The sequence below is a fragment of the Leptodactylus fuscus genome, chromosome 2 (genome assembly GCF_031893055.1).
Source record: "Leptodactylus fuscus isolate aLepFus1 chromosome 2, aLepFus1.hap2, whole genome shotgun sequence".
Taxonomy (NCBI): domain Eukaryota; kingdom Metazoa; phylum Chordata; class Amphibia; order Anura; family Leptodactylidae; genus Leptodactylus; species Leptodactylus fuscus.
In genome coordinates this window covers 69,043,130-69,065,567 of record NC_134266.1, presented here as the reverse complement: position 1 = coordinate 69,065,567, position 22,438 = coordinate 69,043,130, and the positions used below count along the sequence as shown (strand labels likewise).

General features: G+C 40.1%; 1 protein-coding gene across 1 annotated transcript in view; it reads left to right on the top strand.

Moving 5' to 3' along the window:
• Positions 1-22,438, top strand: part of COL26A1 (collagen type XXVI alpha 1 chain) — a 294,628-nt gene that overhangs the window by 77,811 nt on the left and 194,379 nt on the right. Inside the window, exons 2-3 of the mRNA XM_075263962.1 lie at positions 4,962-5,084; positions 12,049-12,152. Coding sequence (XP_075120063.1) covers positions 4,962-5,084; positions 12,049-12,152 — 227 coding nt within the window. The remainder of the gene's footprint in view (positions 1-4,961; positions 5,085-12,048; positions 12,153-22,438) is intronic.

Genomic DNA, 22,438 nt, shown 5'->3' with positions numbered 1-22,438 from the left:
TTCTCACACAGTATTATATATCCAGTGGCGTGCCCCCCACAATATTATATGCCCAACAGTTTTCCACCACCACAGTATTATGTGCCCAGCAGTATCCCCCCACACAGTATTATATGCCCAGCATTGCCCCCCACCATAGTATTATATGCCCATCAGTGTCCTCCCCAAACAGTATTATATGCCCAGCCTGGCTGTGAGTAAGGGGCATAACATACAGCCCCGAAAGGCGTAAGCTGATTTTTTGTATTGCAAATTTGGATCCACTTTGTAATTATTATTTTTTAAACATGAATTAAGTAAAGGTGAAGTTTTAACTTAAACATTTTGGCGCTGGATGTTTTTATTTTTATCAATATTAAAAATAAATTACGACCGATCCTTAGCTTAGGTCATTATTATCATATCAGTGGTCTCCAACACCCTCCACCCCTCACTGAACAGCTGGATTTACAGGGCAATACTGGGTACACAAAGAAGAGAGAATAGGAGAGAGATACCCACACTTATATTTTACTTTGGGCATAGATTACTGGAAAAATCATCACCAAGCTCATCCCACATCCACAGTCGAACTGCAGTAAACATGCGCATCTCCATATTTGTGTGGAATCTGTTGCTTGCAGTTTACAATGTTTCACAGTAAGGTTCTAGTACCTACAACCCTGTGTGTCCTGAGTCATTACCTGCAACTACCATCATGTGCCTTCACAATACCATCTGGCTCAGGAAGGCTGAAGACCATTAGAAGGTAGAGCTCCGTACCAGCCCAGGAGGTGAGCTGGAGGAGTTGGCAACTCTCATCATTGCTACTACTACTCCTAGTACTTCTCAAATAAATGGGATTGAGCTGCAATACTTGTCAAAATGCTGCACAATCTTTAAGCAGCTGATCGGCAGGTAAGCCTAGTGTTCTGCAATACCCCTTTAAGATCTGAAGGAGATGCAAATCTTGGATGTAAGGTTATTTGTAGTGTCTCCTTCATCTGTGCAGCTAGACAGGACACTCTGCCTTACTGCCATCCTGGTGGGTAACCCACCCAGTGAGTGGTGCCATTTTCCATCATTTTCTGTCCAGGTCCAACAGCGATGATAATTTCCTGTGCAGTTAGAGTAGATGAATATATACTGCCAGATATAGATCTAAAGGACTTTACTGTCTATAGTTTATCAATACTCCTGAGTTGTGACCACACAGAAGTAAAATAAGCTATAGTTTTCAGTCTAAGTTCTTCCCATAAGTCTTGTCTAAAGCAGATAACTCGGTAAACCAAGTGCAGCTGTTCAGAGCTTACCCGATTACGTTTCACTGGAAGGAAGTGACCAGTGTAATTACATACATGACTTGGGAGAGTCTTTTACGGACACCTTGCTGCTATACAGTATTCTTTGTCTTCTATGTGTCATTGTCTATGGCTTAAACGTGAATTGAAAAGATACATACATCTTTGTGAAAGGTCTTAGTTTGCCTCAGCATGATGGTGGAAGTTGGGCCAAAATTAGGAAAGAACAGGCTTCATAGTAAGCTTTTGACTAGGGGCCCCATTAAAAGGCCTCCACATGGTACAACGCCCCCTTTACTAACCCCCTCACACGGTATATTGCCTCCTTTATTGGCCTCCGTACAATATACTGTCCTTGTTACAGGTCCCCATACTGCAAGTGTCTTCAGTTACAGGCCCTCACACAGCATAGTAGCCCCATTACAGGCCCCCACATTGCAAGTGTCTTTAATAACAGGCCCTCACACAGCATAGTGGCCCCATTACAGGCCCCCACAGATGCATTATATTCTGCTACCTACTGGATTACTCCAACAAGCAATGATCTATTTTCTCTTATTCATCCCCGATCCTGTCCTGTACATCTTCACTTTGGTTTCCAGGGGCGCTGAATAATTTAGGACACAACGCACCAAGGTTGTTTAGAACTCCATAAGTGGAGGCGGCCTTGGACAGGAGCGATTGCTCCAGCAGGTAACGGCCAATTAAGAAAAAAAAAAGTAGCAGGGATCCGGCCCAGGCCCCTAATTTTGTGGGATCCGTAGCAACAGTTACGCCTACTATGGCATAATAATGCACCTGGTGGAAGTATCTCCAGGAAAGACATATAGTCACATCATAACTATGTGCCCACCAGCCTGCAAATTTTCTTTACACCATGATGTCATCCATTGATAAACTTAAAGCTGGGGACCATAAAAATTAATTTTTGGAGGATTATATTAAGCTTACAGATTTGACGGACAGCCCTGGTCTTCTCATGTTGATAACTGATCTCCGTGATGCCTCTGTTATATGACTAATGTAGTGGTAAGAGAGGATAAGGAGATCAAGATCTTATTAGAAATATTTGCAGAACTGAAATCTTGTATGTATTGCAGATGTTCAGGAAGTGAAGGTCACAATAAATTCAGGTTTAATACCAGTATAAGTATGCAAATTATATCAATATGTATTTAACAAAGGGCTGTTGTGGCGGTAATGCTCTGCAGAGCTGTAGGAAGGTGAACATGAAAATAATGTAAAACATAAAGTTACATCAATCATATATATTTAACTCATATATGATAAAAAACAGAATTTAAGTATAATTGATATAAATCACAAATAGTTACATTATATACAGAGACAGACCCGAAAACCTTTGGGGAAGGAGGACACACATTCAGATTTCATTGTGGCAGTTTTTGAAGCCAAACCAGGAGTGGATTAAAGCATTAGAGAGAATACTATATTTCCTTTGTATGTTCTCAACCTTTATGGTCTACACCTGCTTTTGGCTTCAAAACTGCATCAAGACCTGAACAAAGTATTTAGGCTAGATTCACACGACAGTGAATGGGGACTATTCACATTACAATTATCTTGATATATAGATCATGTCCTATTTTTGGCTGTATTCACGGATCCTTCGGTACACTGATATTTATGGGGGATCGGTGAAAACAGGTGCGCCTTGGGTGCAAGGAGGCTGTGAAAAAATGGATGTTTTTCACCGCCATTTTACACCACTTTCATGTCCATCTAGCGTTATCTGAAGTATTCCCAGCATTTCAGACAGCAGGCGTTATGCATTAGACCAGGGGTAGGCAACCTTTTTTTGCAAGGCATGCCAATTTAAATTTAAAAAAAGAAAAAATCAAAGATGAGGTACTCGGAGCACTGTGCAATAATAGTAAGGCTGAAGACCCCTATACTAAAGTCATATATCACATGGTGGCCTCCACACAGTATTGTAAACTATAGTGGCCACTCAACACAGTATCATATCCCATAGCTTCCCCTCCACAACATATAATGTCCCATAGCAGCCCCTTCACATAGTATAATGTCTCATAGCATTCCCTCCAAATGGAATAATGTCTCATAATGGTCCCTCCAAATAGTATAAAGTCCCATTGTGGCGCCTTAATGTAGTATAATATATCATATTGGCCCCTCCACACAGTATACTATTCCATGATGGCCCCAACAAATTTTCCAAGCATTTTGACTTCAGCTGGACCCATAATTTTTGGAGTTTGCTACTCACAAGTTAATATTATTTTCTAGGGTCTCTTTAGATCCCAGAGTATAATGATTGGAGGCCCAGGAGAGGTGATCAAACAAAAAACAATGATACTCACCTCTCCTGCACCCCAAAGCGATGTACTGTTCTCTTTGACACTTCTGTCTGATGTCAGAGACACCTGATAGGTTCTCAGGGGTTACATTGACCGCCATGACCCTGAGACCCAATCAGCAGTTGCTGATGTCAGGCAGAAGTGCTAAAAAGAACAGGGAGCCGTGCGAGAGTCCAGGGAAGGTAAGTAACATTATTTTTTAGGTTTGATCATCTCTTCTGCACCCCCCCAGAGTCTAATCATAACAGTTTTGTTTTGCATGTGTTTGGTCTGAACGAAACCACTGAGCTACAGTGCCTGGGAAACACGTCACTGACCCCTGCTGACTATTCCCTTTTTACATAAACTTAGTGTCTATGGCTAAGTTCACACCTGTGCCCAGTTTCCGTTCAGGGATTCCATTCCCAATTCCACTTGAAAAATGAGGAGAGAAAAGTCCTGCAAGCAGCACTTCTCTCTGCGGCAAACCCCATTCTAATCTATGGGGTGTGTGGGTTTCTGCAGGTACCCGCTTTTGAAGTGGATTTGGCTTCTGTTTTTCGGGACCCCAAGCTAAGCTGAAGAACAGAAACCTGAACACAGGTGAGAACCTAGCATAAGTCCATTCAAGGGCCTATTTAGACCTTTTTCACACAACAGTGAATAATAGTGAATAATAGTGAAGGTTTGGGGTTTTTTAACAGCTGTGACATTGCTTTTATAAATCCATGAATGTCTCTTTTTTGATGGCCATAAAAAAACGGTCCACCAAAAAATGGACATGGCAATAGACCTATAGACATTCAAGGATTTCAAAATGGCCATTAACCTTTGATGTTACACAGCTGTTACTCACTGAGAATAAGCCTTTAGCCTCAGTCAGACATTGAAATGAATGGACCTCACACATACGTGAACTACAGATGTGTGAATAAACCCTTAGCGTAAGTTCACACAGAATTTTTTGGATCGAAACCTGAGGCAGAGGCCGCCTCAGGTTCCGATCCAAAAGACGGGTTGCTGCGACTGAAAGCCGGTGCACTGCACCAGCATCCAGCCTCGCACTCCACTCCGGATTAGGCCCAATTAATGAGTCTAGTCCAGAGGGTGGAGTTTCTTCAGGCCAAATCACGAGGGGACTCTGCCTGAAGAATGAACATCTCGCTTCTTTTTTCCAGGAGCCGGAAGAAACGGCTGCCGGAAAAAGCTCCTGAGCGGCTCCCATTGATTTCAATGGGAGCTGTCTTTTTGGTCAGGGTTTTGAGGCAATTACGGCCTCAAAACCCTGACCAAAAAACTTTGTATGAACTTACCCTTAAAGTCAGTAAAATAATCAATGTAATTGTTTTCTCTTTTACAGGAACTGGTGTCAATTCACAGTCACAAAAACCGTTACCTGTCAAGTACAAAATGGATCTGAGACCGTGGTCCAGAGAGTATACCAGAGTTGCAGATGGCCAGGACCCTGCACAAATCTTGTGAGGTAAACATATTTAGCAAAACCCAGAAAGAATTGCTTTGCATTGCAGCAATTGCTCAACAGTTCACAGAATCCTCGTCATAAGGCAAATGATAATTGGATTGAAGATAAGTGAATTTCCAATAGAAACTCATTTGCATTCTGGCTAATAGCTTTCACTTACATTATCCCACATATATTTTATTGGGATGATAATAAAACAAGCATTTACCATCAATGGCTATACCTTCACTTTCATAACATAGCTGCCATAGATACAAATAAGGGTTAGGGCTTCTCCATGCTCAGAAGCTTTTACATACCTGACTTGTGACTGAGCATTACAAATGCTTAAGAGACCAAATATCCCCAAGACTAGGAAAACAATATGAGAAAGCGAACAGGAGATGATCTGTGAGCAGATAAATTGTAGAGGAAATAACTACTGACCATGTCACCAAAGTATCTACGAAAATGTCTTTTCCTAATTGAAGAAGTGTTTTTCCAATGTCATTGCTTCTTCATGAGTATTTTTTAGATACTGCCCAAAACAGGCCCTTGTTTTATTTTTCCCAATAGACAGGGGTTTACCGCAGCCTTTTGACTATGCTAACTCATGGGCTAGGGCCCCGTAGGTCAAATCCTGACTTATTAAATTATAATGCTCCATCTTAAACCATAAGTAAACTTTTCCTTATTTTGTATACATCTGTGGTGCAGGTGAAGGGAACAAACTTTGCAATATACTTCAAACGGGCCTGTGTCTTTAACTCATATTTGTTACATCTTTTCTGAGTGATTTTGGTCTGTACGCCATAGACAAGCAGTATCAGTTTACAGTAAAGTCCATGGAAAGGGGAGGAAGAAGAGAGAGACCAAGATATGAGCTGCCTAAGGCTGAGTTCACACAGAATTTTTTAGACTGGATTTTGACGTGGAATCCACCCCAGAATCCAGCTCCAGAAAGCGCCTCCCATTGACTTCAATGAGAGCCATTCACTTCTGTCCTATCTTGACTGATGCCCTATCTTGATGCGAATTCTTGCGGCTGAATCCGCCGCGGCATCCGCGGCGCGAGACTCCCTCCTCCCTAGGTCGATTCATTTATGCCTAATCCGGAGTGGAATGCTGCAACTGGATGCCGGTGCCCTGCACTGCACTTGTATCCAGTCACGGCTAGTCACGTTTTTTGGAGGCGGATTCTGAGACAGCTTCCACGTCAAAATCCGGTCCAAAAAACTCTGTGTGAACTAAGCATAAATAAATCACTTCTGTTACAAGTAGGATGGATAGTAAATCCCAATAACCCAGCTGTGTTGGGTGAGCGAATTGATCAATGGCAGAAACAGGCACTTTTCTTTAACAACGTTTCTTGCAAAGTTTATCTTCATCTGCACTATGTGTTTATTAAAAGAAACAGTTTAGTTACGATATAATGAATAGCCATTAATATATAAGCTCCAGAAAACCCCTTTAGGCCGGGGCTCCACAGCTCGGAAATGTGGGCATTGGATTCTAGCGAATCCCATGCCCACTTTGCGGTAAAAACATGTCAATTATACCTACGGAAATGCCAGCGGTTTCCCCATAGAAATAATTGTAACAGAAAGTCCGCAGAGGATAACTCTGCTGACTTTCTGTTTAAAGCACTGTGAGAGGATTTGCGATGCCTTGCAACCGTGGTTTTTCCCGCAGCTCTTTATTGCTGAGGGACGTCCCGTGAGGCCTTAGACTTAAGTGGTTCATCTGATAATGTACAATTTATTTAAGTAGTTATTTCTTCTTTTAAGGAGATGTGTGAGAGTTGATATTGGTGACCTATCAAGTATATGGGGGCTGAGCTACAATACTGTGGCACAGGCCATTGTATAGTGTACAGTGCTGACGGCTTCCATCTTCATATTCTGTGCCTCGAACAGATGGGGGGTACTCAGAGTCGAACTCTAATGGATCTGATATTGATGACATAGCCTAAGGATTGACTATTAATATGGACTCTTTAACAACTCCTTTAATCATTTATGGCATAACCCCAGAAAATAATGCCTAAATTCCTGATACCTGCAAACCTCACCTTTTTTGCCCCTCAGCTATAGTAAAAATGTGAATGGATAACTTTTACAGGAGTTCATGGCTGGTATAATATCCATACAGTTCAAGAGGTGACTGTTGCTTAGTTTGAACATTCTGTAACTCCTATAGGCCATATATCCTAATGGAACTTTGGTTGACCAGACCTTCTTGTTCTCTTCTGGAGAGACAGCCTGAAATGTAGTGATCTAGCACTGATTTTAGGAGTAGATCCACCACTAGCTGATAGTTTGAAAGATCCTGTCTACATGTTTTTAGCAGATAACTTATTCTGTTATTAATTTTTACTTGGCCACGCATGCCTATCAGATATAGTTCATCTGGACCCAATTACCATATCTCGTACCAAATATCTTTGGTAGCTTCTCATACCAGTCAGCTCAACTGCTGAGACAACTGTGAGACAGATGATGAAACAAGAGGGGCCTTGGACATGCATAGGACTGTAACATGTACCATGTGATTCGCATAAAAGAGCGTACATGTACACTACATTATATATATATATATATATATATATATATATATATATATATATATATTATATATACACCCATATACAGTATAGACTAAAAGTGTGGACACACCTTTTCATTCACAGAGTTTTTTGTATTTTCATGACTCTGAAAATTGTAGATTCACACTGAAGGCATCAACACTATGAATTAACACATGTGGAATTATATACTTAACAAAAAAGTGTGAAACAACAGAAGATATGTCTTATATTCTAGGTTCTTCAAAGTATCCACCTTTTGATTTGATTACTGCTTTGCACACTCATGGCATTCTCTTGATGAGCTTCAAGAGGTAGTCACCTGAAATGGTCTTTCAACAGTCTTGAAGGAGTTCCCAAAGATGCTTAGCACTTGTTGGCCCTTTTGCCTTCGCTCTGCGGTACAGCTCATCCCAAACCATCTTGATTGGGTTCAGGTCTGGTGACTGTGGAGGCCAGGTCATCTGGCATAGCACCCCATCACTCTCCTTCTTGGTTAGCTAGCCCTTACACAGCCTGGAGGTGTGTTTGGGGTCATTGTCCTGTTGAAAAATAAATGATGGTCCAACTAAATGCCAACCGGATGGAATAGCATGCTGCTGCAAGATGCTATGGTAGCCATGCTGGTTCAGTATGCCTTCAATTTTGTATAAATTCCAAACAGTGTCACCAGCAAAGCACCCCCACACCATCACACCTCCTCCTCCATGCTTCACGGTGGGAACCAGGCATTTAGAGTCCATCCGTTCACCTTTTCTGCGTCACACAAAGACACAATGGTTGGAACCAAAGATCTCAAATTTGGACTCATCAGACCAAAGCACAGATTTCCACTGGTCTAATGTCCATTCCTCGTGTTCTTTAACCCAAACAAGTCTCTTCTGCTTGATGCCTGTCCTTAGCAGTGGTTTTCTAGCAGCTATTTTACCATGAAGACCTGTTGCACAAAGTCTCCTCTTAACAGTTGTTGTAGAGATGTGTCTGCTGCTAGAACTCTGTGTGGCATTGACCTGGTCTCTAATCTGAGCTGCTGCTAACCTGTGATTTCTGAGGCTGGTGACTTGGATGAACTTATCCTCTGCAGCAGAGGTGACTCTTGGTCTTCCTTTCCTGGGGCAGTCCTTATGTAAGTAAGTTTCTTTGTAGTGCTTGATGGTTTTTGCAACTGCACTTGGGGACACTTTCAAAGTTTATCCAATTTTTCAGACTGACTGACCTTCTTTTCTTAAAGTAATAATGGCCACTCATTTCTCTTTACTTAGCTGCTTTTTTCTTGCCATAATACAATAACAGTCTATTCAATAGGACTATCAGCTGTGTATCCACCTGACATCTGCACAACACAACTGATGGTCCCAACCCCATTTACAAGGAAAGAAATCCCAAATATTAAACCTGACGTCACACCTGTGAAGTTAAAACCATTTCCGGTGACTACCTCTTGAAACTCATCAAGAGAATGCCAAGAGTGTGTAAAGCAGGAATCAAAGCAAAAGGTGGCTACTTTGAAGAACCTAGAATATAAGACAGATTTTCAGTTGTTTCACACTCTTTTGTTAAGTATATAATTCCACATGTGTTAATTCATAGTTTTGATGCCTTCAGTGTGAATCTACAATTTTCAGAGTCATGAAAATACAGAAAACTCTTTGAATAAGAAGGTGTATCCAAACTTTTGGTCTGTACTGTGTGTGTGTATATATATATATATATATATATATATATATATATATATATATATATATAATATAAAATCTATCATAGGTGATATCTATTTATATAAAATGATGTGATTGAAATGCATAGTATGGTTAACCCAATTCTCATGGGCTATCAACAAAGGCATCATATTAAAAAAGTTGTCCAAATTCAGTTAATTTTTAATTGTTGCCATCCTCTTCTAGAACTCGCTCACACTTCTATCTGCCAAGCCACTGATGACTCAGTCTTTTGCCAAGAGACCATCAATTTGATAACAGAATATTTTCCTGCAAACAGATGTGGCTCTTGCTATCGAGCCCATGTTCTCAGCTGTTTCCCGTCACCAGCCTTATTGTTTTTATTATGTCCATTGCGAAACAATCTGATCAGTGCCATATGCTGGATAGTGAAGCACTAATTGTGGACACAACAAAGGGATATAAATCTTGCTGAGTAGTCATCAGTCCCACACATACAGTAAATAGTTAGCGGTGATACATGGTTACTTTATGACGTGTTGTAATATAGTTGGACTATGATATGTAGATTGCTTCTTGTTAGATCAAAGTATTGTTCTGTTCATGTTACTGATAGTAACTATATTAGATACAGCTATGCATTTGTATTGTTGAATAGATTACCAAGATTAAAGGGATATTCCCATGAACATAATCATATCTATATTTGTAGATAATTAAACATTTTTCAAAATATAAGCAGCTAAAAATTCTGCAGAGTTTTAAAGATTTTCTCTACTATCTTAGTGGTGACAATCTGTTGTCTTGATTGGTTGCCAATGGATACGACCAAAAATGCTAAAACCTTATATGGTCTGCGATTTGTCAGAAACCCATCCATGATTTTCTTATTAGAGCTGCGTTATCAGGCAGGGACACTACATGTATCAGAAGATATCCTGGCCATGATATCGAAATCATGGCTGTTATTCTGACTGTAGAAAGATCTTGTATTCATGGTTATATCCATTGGCAACCGATCAAGACCACAAGACTGTGACCAAAAGATATTTAGAGGAAATCTTTAAAACTCAGAAAAATGTTTAATTACTTATATTTGCAAAAATGTTTAACTTTTAATTATCTACAAATTTAAAAATGGTTATCCACATGGGAATACCCCTTTAAGGATAGAACATGGCTGGAGCAGTTGTCCATGATGTGAACCACTCAAAAATTAAAATTAATACTGGTTGTCATGTGCATCTGTCCTAAGTACCCTGGTCATTAAGAACAGTGGTGCCAACTTGACTAGTAACATATGGTGCCCCACAATCAAGGATGGAACATTGTAGGAGCAGTTGTCCATGATAAGATAAGGCCCATTTAAAATGATAAATAGTATTGGTTTCCATGGGGAACTGATCTAAGTATCCAGTGGTGCCAACTTGACTAGTAATAGGTGACACATCTCACGAAACATCACTGATTACATGAAGTCCTTGGTTTGAATACAACCAATGAAAACATCTGCAAGGAGTTTGTATGTTCTCCCTGTGCTTGCCCGTGTTTCCTCTGGGTACTCCATGAATTTCCATGGTAATCCAATGTATAACTTCTTGCAGGAAACATACATATTCTAGCTTTTTACAAAAAACTAAAAATTTTGTGTTGAAGTGCACAATTCCACCAGTCAGGAAGTGGGAAACGTTTCACATCTAAGGGTGAGTTCACACTACGTAAACGGCAGCTTATTTTGAACATAAAACACGTTCAGAATCAGCGGCGTATAAAGCAATTCCCATTCATTTCTATGGGAGCCGGCATACGAGCGCTCCCCATAGAAATGAATGGGCTACTTTTTTTACTACGAGAAGTCCCATTGAAGTGAATGGGTAGTGCCCACGTGTACGGCTTGGCATGAGCAGAGCTAGCTGTACACGCAGCGCTTCCCATTCACTTCAATGGGACTGCTCGTAGTGAAAAAAGCAGCCCATTCATTTCTAAGGGGAGCGCTCGTATGCCGGCTCCCATAAAAATGAATGGAACTGCTTTATACGCCGCTGATTCTGAACGTGTTTTACATTCAGAATAAGCTGCCGTTTACGTAGTGTGAACTCACCCTTAGGTAGGATTCACACTACCGTTGGTGTCCACTCAGAAGGTGTTCCATTTAAAAAACAAAAAAACGTCACTTATCATAACGGACATACTGTCCGTTTATATGTCTGTTTTCCATAGACCTCAATGTTAAAAAAAATGGATATTTTCTATCCGTTTTTTCAAACAGACAGAAAAGTCCTGTATGTAGAATTTTATGTCCGCTCGAAAAAACGGACATGGTTGTAAACGGACTCTTAAGGACACAAACAGACACTAAAGGGCACAAGATAAAATCCCATTGAAATGAATGGAAATTGTATCGTATACAGCTAGTGTCTGTGAACATCTTGAATGGACACCAGCTGTCGGACACCAATGGTAGTGTGAACGCCCCCTAACCAATACAGTTTTGAATGATCATAGAATAAAATGCTTCTCATTTGACTCTATACTCTATTCTTCTCATATGACTTCTATTACAAAATGTCTATTTTACTTTTGCACCCCATGTGAACAGAAGTAGCGAAGGTTAACTTGACACAAAATGCTACACTGGGGCACAGAGCTTTGAGTCAATGGCTTTTGTTGTGTTGTATAAGATATCACAACTAGCAGCTGATCGAATTGTGTTTTTTATTAGTTATAGGACGGTGCTGAGACCGATATATAAAATTTCATACCGTACAGCCACAGCATTAGAATGGAGGTGCTGCCCAGGTTTCACAGGAAGTAACTGTGAGGAGGGTAAGTGGATGGACATGAAAAAGTTATTTTTTGGTATATTATCATATTTATTGTTACACAAATTTAACAATGTATTTGACATCATGCTAAAATCTTTTGCGTCTTTATAACTCCATGTTTCTAAATACTCCATATGGTGTAAATTACTAGGAAGTCTTCTCAGTCGCTTCTTAAAGTGATTCATGGGAAGAGATGAGATTTTACCATTTGGATAATTCCCATTTATTCAGAATATAATACAAAAATGACAGAGAGATAAAGCAATGCCAATGTTGTCCGGCATATCTTATTGTCTTTGGATTGATGGTGACCATAAATAAATGTTTCCATGTATCCTACATATCAAGGACCTCTGTACATTCTGATGGATGAAACTACTGTAAAAAATATGTTATCAGTGTCAGACTGGGGAATCTATAGACAAAAAAAGATATGGAGTACCGAGCGACTGAAGAATCTCCAGTATAAGATCCCACGGAGTTGCCTCTGTTTGGGGGATACTCCTACTGTAGTAGTCGGATATGAGCTCAGCCAAGACTTCCCACGTGGAGATGAGTGTAAATTATTGTGTAGCCCTATCCATCCTTGGAAGGGTTTAGCGTGTTCATTTGGGACAGACTGGGGAATCTGTAAGCCAGAAATAATCATGGTGGGTCCACTATACATCTATATGCACATATTACCTAACACTTGCTCACAAATTCCTAAAATGTTGCCAATATACAGTAATTTTTTTTTTCAGTAGTAACTTACTGCCTAGCCTTCTGACTGGTTTCGATCTGGAATTAGGGTCCTTTTAGCTCTGTGAGCCAGAGATATGTGCCTACGTGACAGCCGGGCAACAAGATAATTGGGGATTTTGGCCTCCTGCATTATGATTGAGAAGATATGGTGGAAGGATGACCTGACTTTACATCTGGTTTTCATCTCCGCCACTAAGTGTGTCCACAGTGTAAAATTAACTGGGCCATCTCTTAAATAATCTTCCTAGTATATCATACTGTCACATAACGTGTTTAAGATACTGTACAATGACTGTATACATTTCAATGAGTGTGCTACTGAATGGGCTAAATTTATTGTGCCTTGTGTAGCATATTTTTTGCACAAATCAAGTTTTTGTTTTTTGCACTGCCATTGCCACTTTCCCCGAAATGGGGACATGACCATGGCATGATTGAAAGAAATCCCCATGTTTCCTTATGAAATTGGTGCCATACAAAACTACAATATGGCCTATGCACTTCTATGTGGGCCTTATTATGGCTCTGTATAACACAGTGTCATATTAGACTTTGTGTATGAAACCTTACGTAAATTAGAGTGAGTTTTTTTTGTTTTTTTTTCATTTGGAACAAATGAGAAACAAAAGGGGGAAATTTAATTTTCTTCTATTTAGTGCTTCGTGCTTATTTTATATACATTGAAAGCCATATATTTATTGACTTGAGACATATCACATATGGGTTCATGTGTATAAACCAGTCCATAAGAAAACAATGTCAGAGTCCATTAGATTTTTAGACAGTTTTTTGAAGTGTAGCTTGAATACTATATAAGCAATATATACCATAGTTTACTAAGCATAGTGTTTTCATCTTTGCTTTTGGAAATGCTCATCATTGTACTCATGTTAACATCCAAAGTCAACAGCAAATTAACTCTTTAGTAAATACAATGAAAAGAATCTTATTATTCTTAGACATGGACATGTTACAGCTCCAATTGGACTGAGTCTCAAAAAGACATCCATAGACTTCTATGGCCCCTACTGCACCTCTATATGCCCTGGTTTACAAAGACACTTTCCAAAACACCTTTCTTATTTTGCATTGCAGCGCCATTTTCATGAAATTCCAGATTGTATTCTAATGAAATTAGTCTGTGTGTTAGCATATAGTCTCTTTCATACTGTGGAATCGGCTACGGGCAGGGGACCTAAACTTGAAAAAAGCAAAAACAGCCATGTTGTTAATTTCTTTTTTTTTTTTTTTTTATCAAACTACAGGAACATTTGAACAATGACTTTACACAATTCTCTTGCACTATGTTACATAGTTAAAAGCATTACTGTTAATTACTAACAGTGAAAACTGGGGGTTATAGTTCCAGAAGAGCTTGTTAAAATAGAAAACATTGCTTAAAATCAGCTTACTGTCTATTAAAAGTCCCACAAATTGACGTTTTAACATTCCTTCCAAGTTTAATTGGATACTAGGCATCAAATCAACATAAAACTTTTCCTAATGGTTTCTTTAAGAGAAAGACGTAAAGTTGACATAATGGTAAGGGAATTCTATTAAGTATTGGCCTTCTAGTGTAAGGGAAGATGCCAGTTCTTCATGATGATTACGGGATCTTGAAGAATAAGATATTTCCCACTTGGCATGTTAATTTGTTCATTTGTAGAGAATGACTTAACCTGCATTGAATCTGGTGGCTCTTGCTGCCAAATTTGCCATACCACAGGCAGCCGTGAAACCATGTTTAACATTAGTACTTGCAAGTTATGCAGAAAAAACATGGTAAAACGCATGGGTGTGTGTATATATATAAAGTATGGCTCTGTTTGCACTTGGCACGTGCAGAATGGTTGTTTCAGACTATCTGAGAAAGACTTTCCATGATGGCCATTATTTTTATGTCACTAAAACTAGCTGAAATGACTTAGAAGATAATTATATGACTGCAGAGAACCCCACAGTGCTGGCAGCAACTTTCCCTTAGAGATAATATAGGCACTTTATTTCAGGGTTTGAGGCAACGTTGTAAATCCAAGTCTTTTGCAAGTACAAATTGAACACCTGCACGTCTGCATGTAAAAGCAAAACTGGCTTTACATATTTTTACAGAAATAACATTTACCCTGACCAAAAGCAATCTATGTTTATGGGTTTTGTGTTATCCTTTATGGCATGTAAACTGCAGCTGTTGACCATCATCACTTTCCTATTGTTGTGTGAAGGATGGCATATCTGCATGGTTACTGTCTATTGACTTGAACAGGATTTAAAGGCATGGTAATGTGACGGCGTACCAGTAGGACTGCTGATGCTAACCAGTTGCGCACCCAATAACTAGCTGTACAGAGACCTACAGCATGACCCCATTTACACATCCACAGTACCACACTATTAGCAATGACTTTATAGTCAGTAAAAATAACACCTGGCTTCCTTTTGTTACTGATTTATTACCATTTTTCAGGTTGCTTACTTGAAGCCACCATTAAGTCACAGTTGATAAATATGTATCTTATATAGATGCAAACATCCTTACTAGAGATGAGTGAGTAGTAATCGATCGAGTAGGTATTCGATTGAATACTACTGTATTCGAAATACTCGTACTCGATCGAGTACCACTCGCTGTTCGTATGTAACAGTTTGATGCAGAACCAGCATTGATTGGCCGAATGCATTTTCCCCCCATAGACTATAATAGGGTTCGATATTCGATTCGAGTAGTCGAATATCGAGGGGCTACTCGAAACGAATATGGAACCTCGAACATTTTACTGTTCGCTCATCTCTAATCCTTACTTTAGTTCAAATTAAGTTAAGAATAGGGTTGAGCCGATCTTGACTTTTCAAGATCGATTTTAAAATCCGATTTCCGATCATTTTTCATTCGAACCCGATCTCGATCCCAATTCCGATCCCAATGCAAGTCAATGGGATTTTTTTATTAATCGGAGATCGGATTTTAAAAGCAATCCTACCCCCTGGTGTCCACTTACCTCCAGAGATGGCTGGTCCTGTGCCCCGTGCCTTCATTCTTCACCTCACTGCTGCTCCACGCTGCTTTTCTTTCTTCTCTGCCCCCTCCCTGCCAGGTTAGGAGAGTGTGGGCGGGTTAGGAGAGTGTGGGCGGGTACTTGGAGGGGAGACGTCACGTCTCCCCGCCCTGTACCCACCCACACTCTAAGCCACAAGCGAGGCAAGAAGAAGGAGAGCACTGTTGCAGCCATCTCTAGAGGTAAGTAGCTGCTAGAGATTTAGTTTAGCCTTCCATTCGAATGAATGGAGGCAGCTGGCGCGCAGGGGGTTAAGGCTGTGTGTCGGCTGCTTCCATTCATTCCTATGGAACTGCAGCGGAGCCTTCACACTGAATATACATCGTATACTCAGTGTGAAAGCTAAGCAATGCATTGTGGAAAAAATCACCAATCTCGATCCCACATAAAAAGAACGTATTCGGAATTCCGATGGCGATCGTGAAATTTTCTCGATCGCCGGTCAGAATCTGATCTTTTCCGAACACGATCGCTCAACCCTAGTTAAGAACTTCAATTTATAGATCAATACAGTATCAAGGCGTTCTAGAAAAATCCTTGGCAGGCTGCAATTCACAACACAACCACTCAGTGGCCATACATAGAGGATAGAAATCTTGTGACAGCAAATGACATAATCATGTTGTTTTGAAAAGAGGTTCGCCTTGTGCCACACTTCTCTCGATGCATCCAGCCAAGAAGAAAGATAAGGAAGGACACATCTGTCTCTAACATGTTTCATCATACATATGCCAATACTAATAGTTGATCGTTCTGTACAAAAAATATTTGCAGGTTTTTGAGCCTTGCTGCCTTTGGCATGTAAAGCCACAATCATAATAAAATTAATGCATACCAAACTTATATAAAGAACTCTAATCATATTAATATGTTACTACCTAGAAACTGTCAAAAGTGATTAATGATTAAAAAAATAAACGTAGAACGTATTGAAAGATAAAAATCAAAGATACACAATCTCCCATTTGCTTTACTGTACAGTTAAACCTAACTAAAGATGGATTTTGACTTCATATATCCCCCTCTGCTCTACGTTTCCAACTACCAGTAGTTGGCTTTGCTACCTATTAAATGTAGATCTTTCTATACATCCCAATATTTCTTTCCCAGCCTGTATATTATGCTACATTTAGCTTATTGGATTAGACATGTAACATTTGCCCATTGTAGGTTGGAATGAGGTTGCCTTTATAAGCCATCTTTAAAACTTTAATGACTTATGGCTTTTGGTTTTATTTCCAGTCATCCAAGCGTTCTTCTTAAGTGCTACTTAAAGGTTGCCAACCCTTATGATTTTGGCAGTCATCAAACATGCTTATTGTGTTGCAGCTAAAAGTCTCGGAGGTAGAGCATGGCTGTAAATTCTAACGTTGTGACACATCTATGTATCTCAAATTGCTAATAAAATGCCTAGTAAAAATCATGCTGTCTCTGCACTTTCTACCTGTCTAGTTATACAGATACAGCCATACTCGCAGCATTCTCTACAAATAAATATGGAAGGCAGGCTAAAATGAAGTGTTAATTTATGGAGGAGGAGGATATCTTAATTGAGGAATAAAGAAAAGACGCAATGAATTGTCCAGTTATGTTCCTTTTTTTAGCATTGCTAGCAAAAGGAAAAAAAATATGGCTTTAAGTAAATGTAGAATGCACAAATGCTCGCCAAAGCAAACCCATTTTAGTTTATTGCTTGACTCCTCAAAGATGACATAAATGACTTATATAGTAATGTGCATATTTCCAGCCAATACATAATGATACAAATGAGTGAAATATACTTGTGCAATTGTCCAAAAGAGTAGTAAAAGCCTCTTACAGAGCAATGCCTCTCTCTAAATGTGTAAAACCGGTTCTATTTTCAGGCTTCAAGAGTAAAAAATATTAGATCTGACCAGTAATGGCCGATTGTTCCAATGTTAAAACAGAAATGAGTGAAGTAGAAAAAGTCTGAGTGCACAGTCAGGATGTCCCTATACATTTGTAGTACTACAGGACTATACCTCTATACGGACACATACTGCCATGAGTACTGTACAAGATACAGTATGTCATATCATTCCATGCAAAGCTGAGTTTTATGTCAAATAGAACTGAATAATAATAGATGGCTGGCCCATGTGAGTGGTGATGTCGTCACTCTCCAGCAAACACATACATAGGAAGGGCTCATAGAGTTAATATAAGGTAGGTTTGGTATCAGGGAGTTGGTGTTGTTGAGCAGTAGTGCCAAATGGAACATGCACACCATTTGCTGTGGTACACAAGAGAAAATAGGCCCAATCACATAGTAGGGCCACAGTCTGGGGCAACTATAGTAGAGTAAGATACAGACACAGACCATGCCCGAATATAAAGAGAGGTCTCAGGAGTGACTATTTGGACCAGCTGGAACGGATGGTATGACATGAAGTGCCCACTGAGTTTGACCCAGGAGTGACTACAGTTATCCTGTTGTGAAAAAGAAGTGATTGCCAGAGAGTGAGATGTGTGAATAGGAGAACTTGCAGTGAGGCCTAGGAGTCTCCAGAGTCTAGCGAAGTGATAGAGACCAAATGAAAACCTTTACAGCTTGTAGTGAATTGGCTGTAGTGGCTGCAGTAGCAGAACGGACTAGACAGACCCATGTGGCAGAGAGGTGGCAGAGGTCATAGACTTAGCATGATGTAAAGACCAGAGGTGAAAAGTGAGGAGCAAGAGGTCCCTAGCTGGTACAGAGGGTTCTGACAATTAAAGAAACCATTAAGTGCCATGGGTTGGGGTTGCCTAGGGCCTTCACTGTGGATACCAGAGGAGAGCAGAATGTGGTGTTTTGAGACAGATGCAGTGAAGAGTGAAGAAACCACTACAGTAAACCTAAGCTCCAACATGTTTGCGAAGTGACTTAAAATGGTTGTGTCCTTCACTAGACTATTGTTGTGTTCTATACCAATGCTATAAAAAGAACATCATGTTTGTAAGTTGGTGTTTTGTGTCATCTTTGCTTTATAACATGTTCACCTGCGTGCCTGAGATTATACATACAGTTAGGGCCAGAAATATTTGGACAGTGACACAAGTTTTGTTATTTTAGCTGTTTACTAAAACATGTTCAGAAATACAATTATATATATAATATGGGCTGAAAGTGCACACTCCCAGCTGCAATATGAGAGTTTCCACATCCAAATCGGAGAAAGAGTTTAGGAATCATAGCTCTGTAATGCATAGCCTCTTCTTTTTCAAGGGACCAAAAGTAATTGGACAATGGACTCTAAGGGCTGCAATTAACTCTGAAGGCGTCTCCCTCGTAAACCTGTAATCAATGAAGTAGTTAAAAGGTCTGGGGTTGATTCCAGGTTTGTGGTTTTGCATTTGGAAGCTGTTGCTGTGACCAGACAACATGCGGTCAAAGGAACTCTCAATTGAGGTGAAGCAGAACATCCTGAGGCTGAAAAAAAAGAAAAAATCCATCACAGAGATAGCAGACATGCTTGGAGTAGCAAAATCAACAGTTGGGTACATTCTAAGAAAAAAGGAATTGACTGGTGAGCTTGGGAACTCAAAAAGGCCTGGGCGTCCACGGATGACAACAGTGGTAGATGATCGCCGCATACTTTCTTTGGTCAAGAAGAACCGGTTCACAACATCAACTGAAGTCCAGAACACTCTCAGTGAAGTAGGTGTATCTGTCTCTAAGTCAACAGTAAAGAGAAGACTCCATGAAAGTAAATACAAAGGGTTCACATCTAGATGCAAACCATTCATCAATTCCAAAAATAGACAGGCCAGAGTTAAATTTGCTGAAAAACACCTCAAGAAGCCAGCTCAGTTCTGGAAAAGTATTCTATGGACAGATGAGACAAAGATCAACCTGTACCAGAATGATGGGAAGAAAAAAGTTTGGAGAAGAAAGGGAACGGCACATGATCCAAGGCACACCACATCCTCTGTAAAACATGGTGGAGGCAACGTGATGGCATGGGCATGCATGGCTTTCAATGGCACTGGGTCACTTGTGTTTATTGATGACATAACAGCAGACAAGAGTAGCCGGATGAATTCTGAAGTGTACTGGGATATACTTTCAGCCCAGATTCAGCCAAATGCTGCCAAGTTGATCGGATGGCGCTTCATAGTACAGATGGACAATGACCCCAAGTATACAGCCAAAGCTACCCAGGAGTTCATGAGTGCAAAAAAGTGGAACATTCTGCAATGGCCAAGTCAATCACCAGATCTTAACCCAATTGAGCATGCATTTCACTTGCTCAAATCCAGACTTAAGGCGGAAAGACCCACAAACAAGCAAGATCTGAAGGCTGCGGCTGTAAAGGCCTGGCAAAGCATTAAGAAGGAGGAAACCCAGCGTTTGGTGATGTCCATGGGTTCCAGACTTAAGGCAGTGATTGCCTCCAAAGGATTCGCAACAAAATATTGAAAATAAAAATATTTTGTTTGGGTTATGTTTATTTGTCCAATTACTTTTGAGCTCCTAAAATGTGGAGTGTTTGTAAAGAAATGTGTACAATTCCTACATTTTCTATCAGATATTTTTGTTTAACCCTTCAAATTAAACGTTACAATCTGCACTTGAATTCTGTTGTAGAGGTTTCATTTCAAAACCAATGTGGTGGCATGCAGAGCCCAACTCGCGAAAATTGTGTCACTGTCCAAATATTTCTGGCCCTAACTGTACATACTATAATATTATACAAAAATACCAAAATTTGGGAAGGTGGTATTTTTTGTAGTTGGTTTTTGGGAGTTTGGCGTATTTTTAATGGATTCTTAATAAAGAAGTGACTTTAATGCGACTATTATTTAGGGTTACTCACCTACTTTATTTTCAGATTATTTTGGACACGCAATACCTACATTTACAATAACTTCTGATACATAAAACATTAACTGAGACGTTTAACAGGTTCCTGATAGAATGTGTTTAAGGTACGATACAATTAATCCCATCACTCTATAAATATGGTCCTTAGTTTGCAGGCTTATTCCAAGACCCTTTTACTATATGTTACTAGAGAAACTATTTGTTCTAATATTTCGTTGTTTTGATCCAATTAGTACATAACATCATATTATCAATTTATTTTACTTGGATGGTAGTAAGGGTACAGCCAGACACTGCGTCAACCATAAACCGCCAAAGCCATGCAATTTTCCAGGTTAGAATGAGGTAAGATTAAGTAATGTGATATGGCAATCTTACCTACAACATGGCACGGAACTGCACTTATGCTAGATTATTATTATTATTATTATTATTATCTGCATTCGGGTTTCCATTCTTCGGGTCCACTTGGGGACCCGAAAAATGGAAACCCAATCAGAAACCCAATCAGAACCTACGGACCCTATAGACTATAAAGGGGTCCGCCAAAAAATGTGGAGAGGAAAGTCTTGCTTGTAGGACTTTTCTCTCCACATTTTTCAAGAGGATTCAGGAAATGAATCTCCAAATGAAGACTGGGCGCAGGTGTGAACCTAGCCTTAGATACCGTTTTTCCCCGAAAATAAGACAGTGTCTTATATTAAATTCTCGTCCTAAATATATGTCTTATTTTCGGGTGTCAGGGGGACAACCCGCTCCATAAGACAAGCAGGAGGTTGGGCGAGGGGAGGGGAGGTAGGCTACTTACTTTCCCCATCTTCAGAGCAGCGCAGGTGCTGCTCTTGATCGTGGCGGCGGAAGTGGTGGGTGGGGGCTTAGCGAGGCTTCCGGCAGTTGCCAGGTAGCCTCACTTTGTGGGCATTGCAGCCAGCTGAATGCTGTGCACTGTGTTCCATGTGCACAGGAAAGTTGGCTGCTGCCTCTGCTGTGATACTGGCTGCTGTGGGATGAGCTGGGAGAGCCAACTCCCCGCAGCATATGCACAGCAGGCATCTCCCAGCTCATCCTACAGCAGGGACAGTGGATACAACCTACAGTATTACAGCAGAGGCAGCAGCCGGCTTTCCTGTGCACACAGAACATCGTGCACAGTGTTCAGCAGGCTGTAATGGTTTTTGGGGGATGCCTTATTTTCGGGAGGTGCCTTATATTAGGCAATTAAACAGAACCCCCCCCCATGCCTTATTTTTGGGGGATGACCTATTTTCGGGGAAACACGGTATGTGCATTTGCTGTCCTGTTTGTCTATAGCTTAATTGGTATTTATTGAACACTCAATAATTCAGCAACAAATGTATAAAGGGAACTTCAGCATTGAGTCGATCATAACAGTATTATATCATACACAACCATCTTGGTTCAGATTAGCCCCTATGACCATTACTTTCTATGTAAATCAGTGAGAATGAGATTACATTGTATTCCAGAATCACATTGCATCATACATGGGTTTATTTTATTGTTAGCCTTTTACCATTGAGTTAATATATTATTCAGTACATGATGCTAAAGTACCTTTATTTTATGCATTCACAGGTATACTCTGTACAGTACTTACTGAATGTCTATGTAACTCACATCATCCTGTTCAAAGTAGCTCAACCT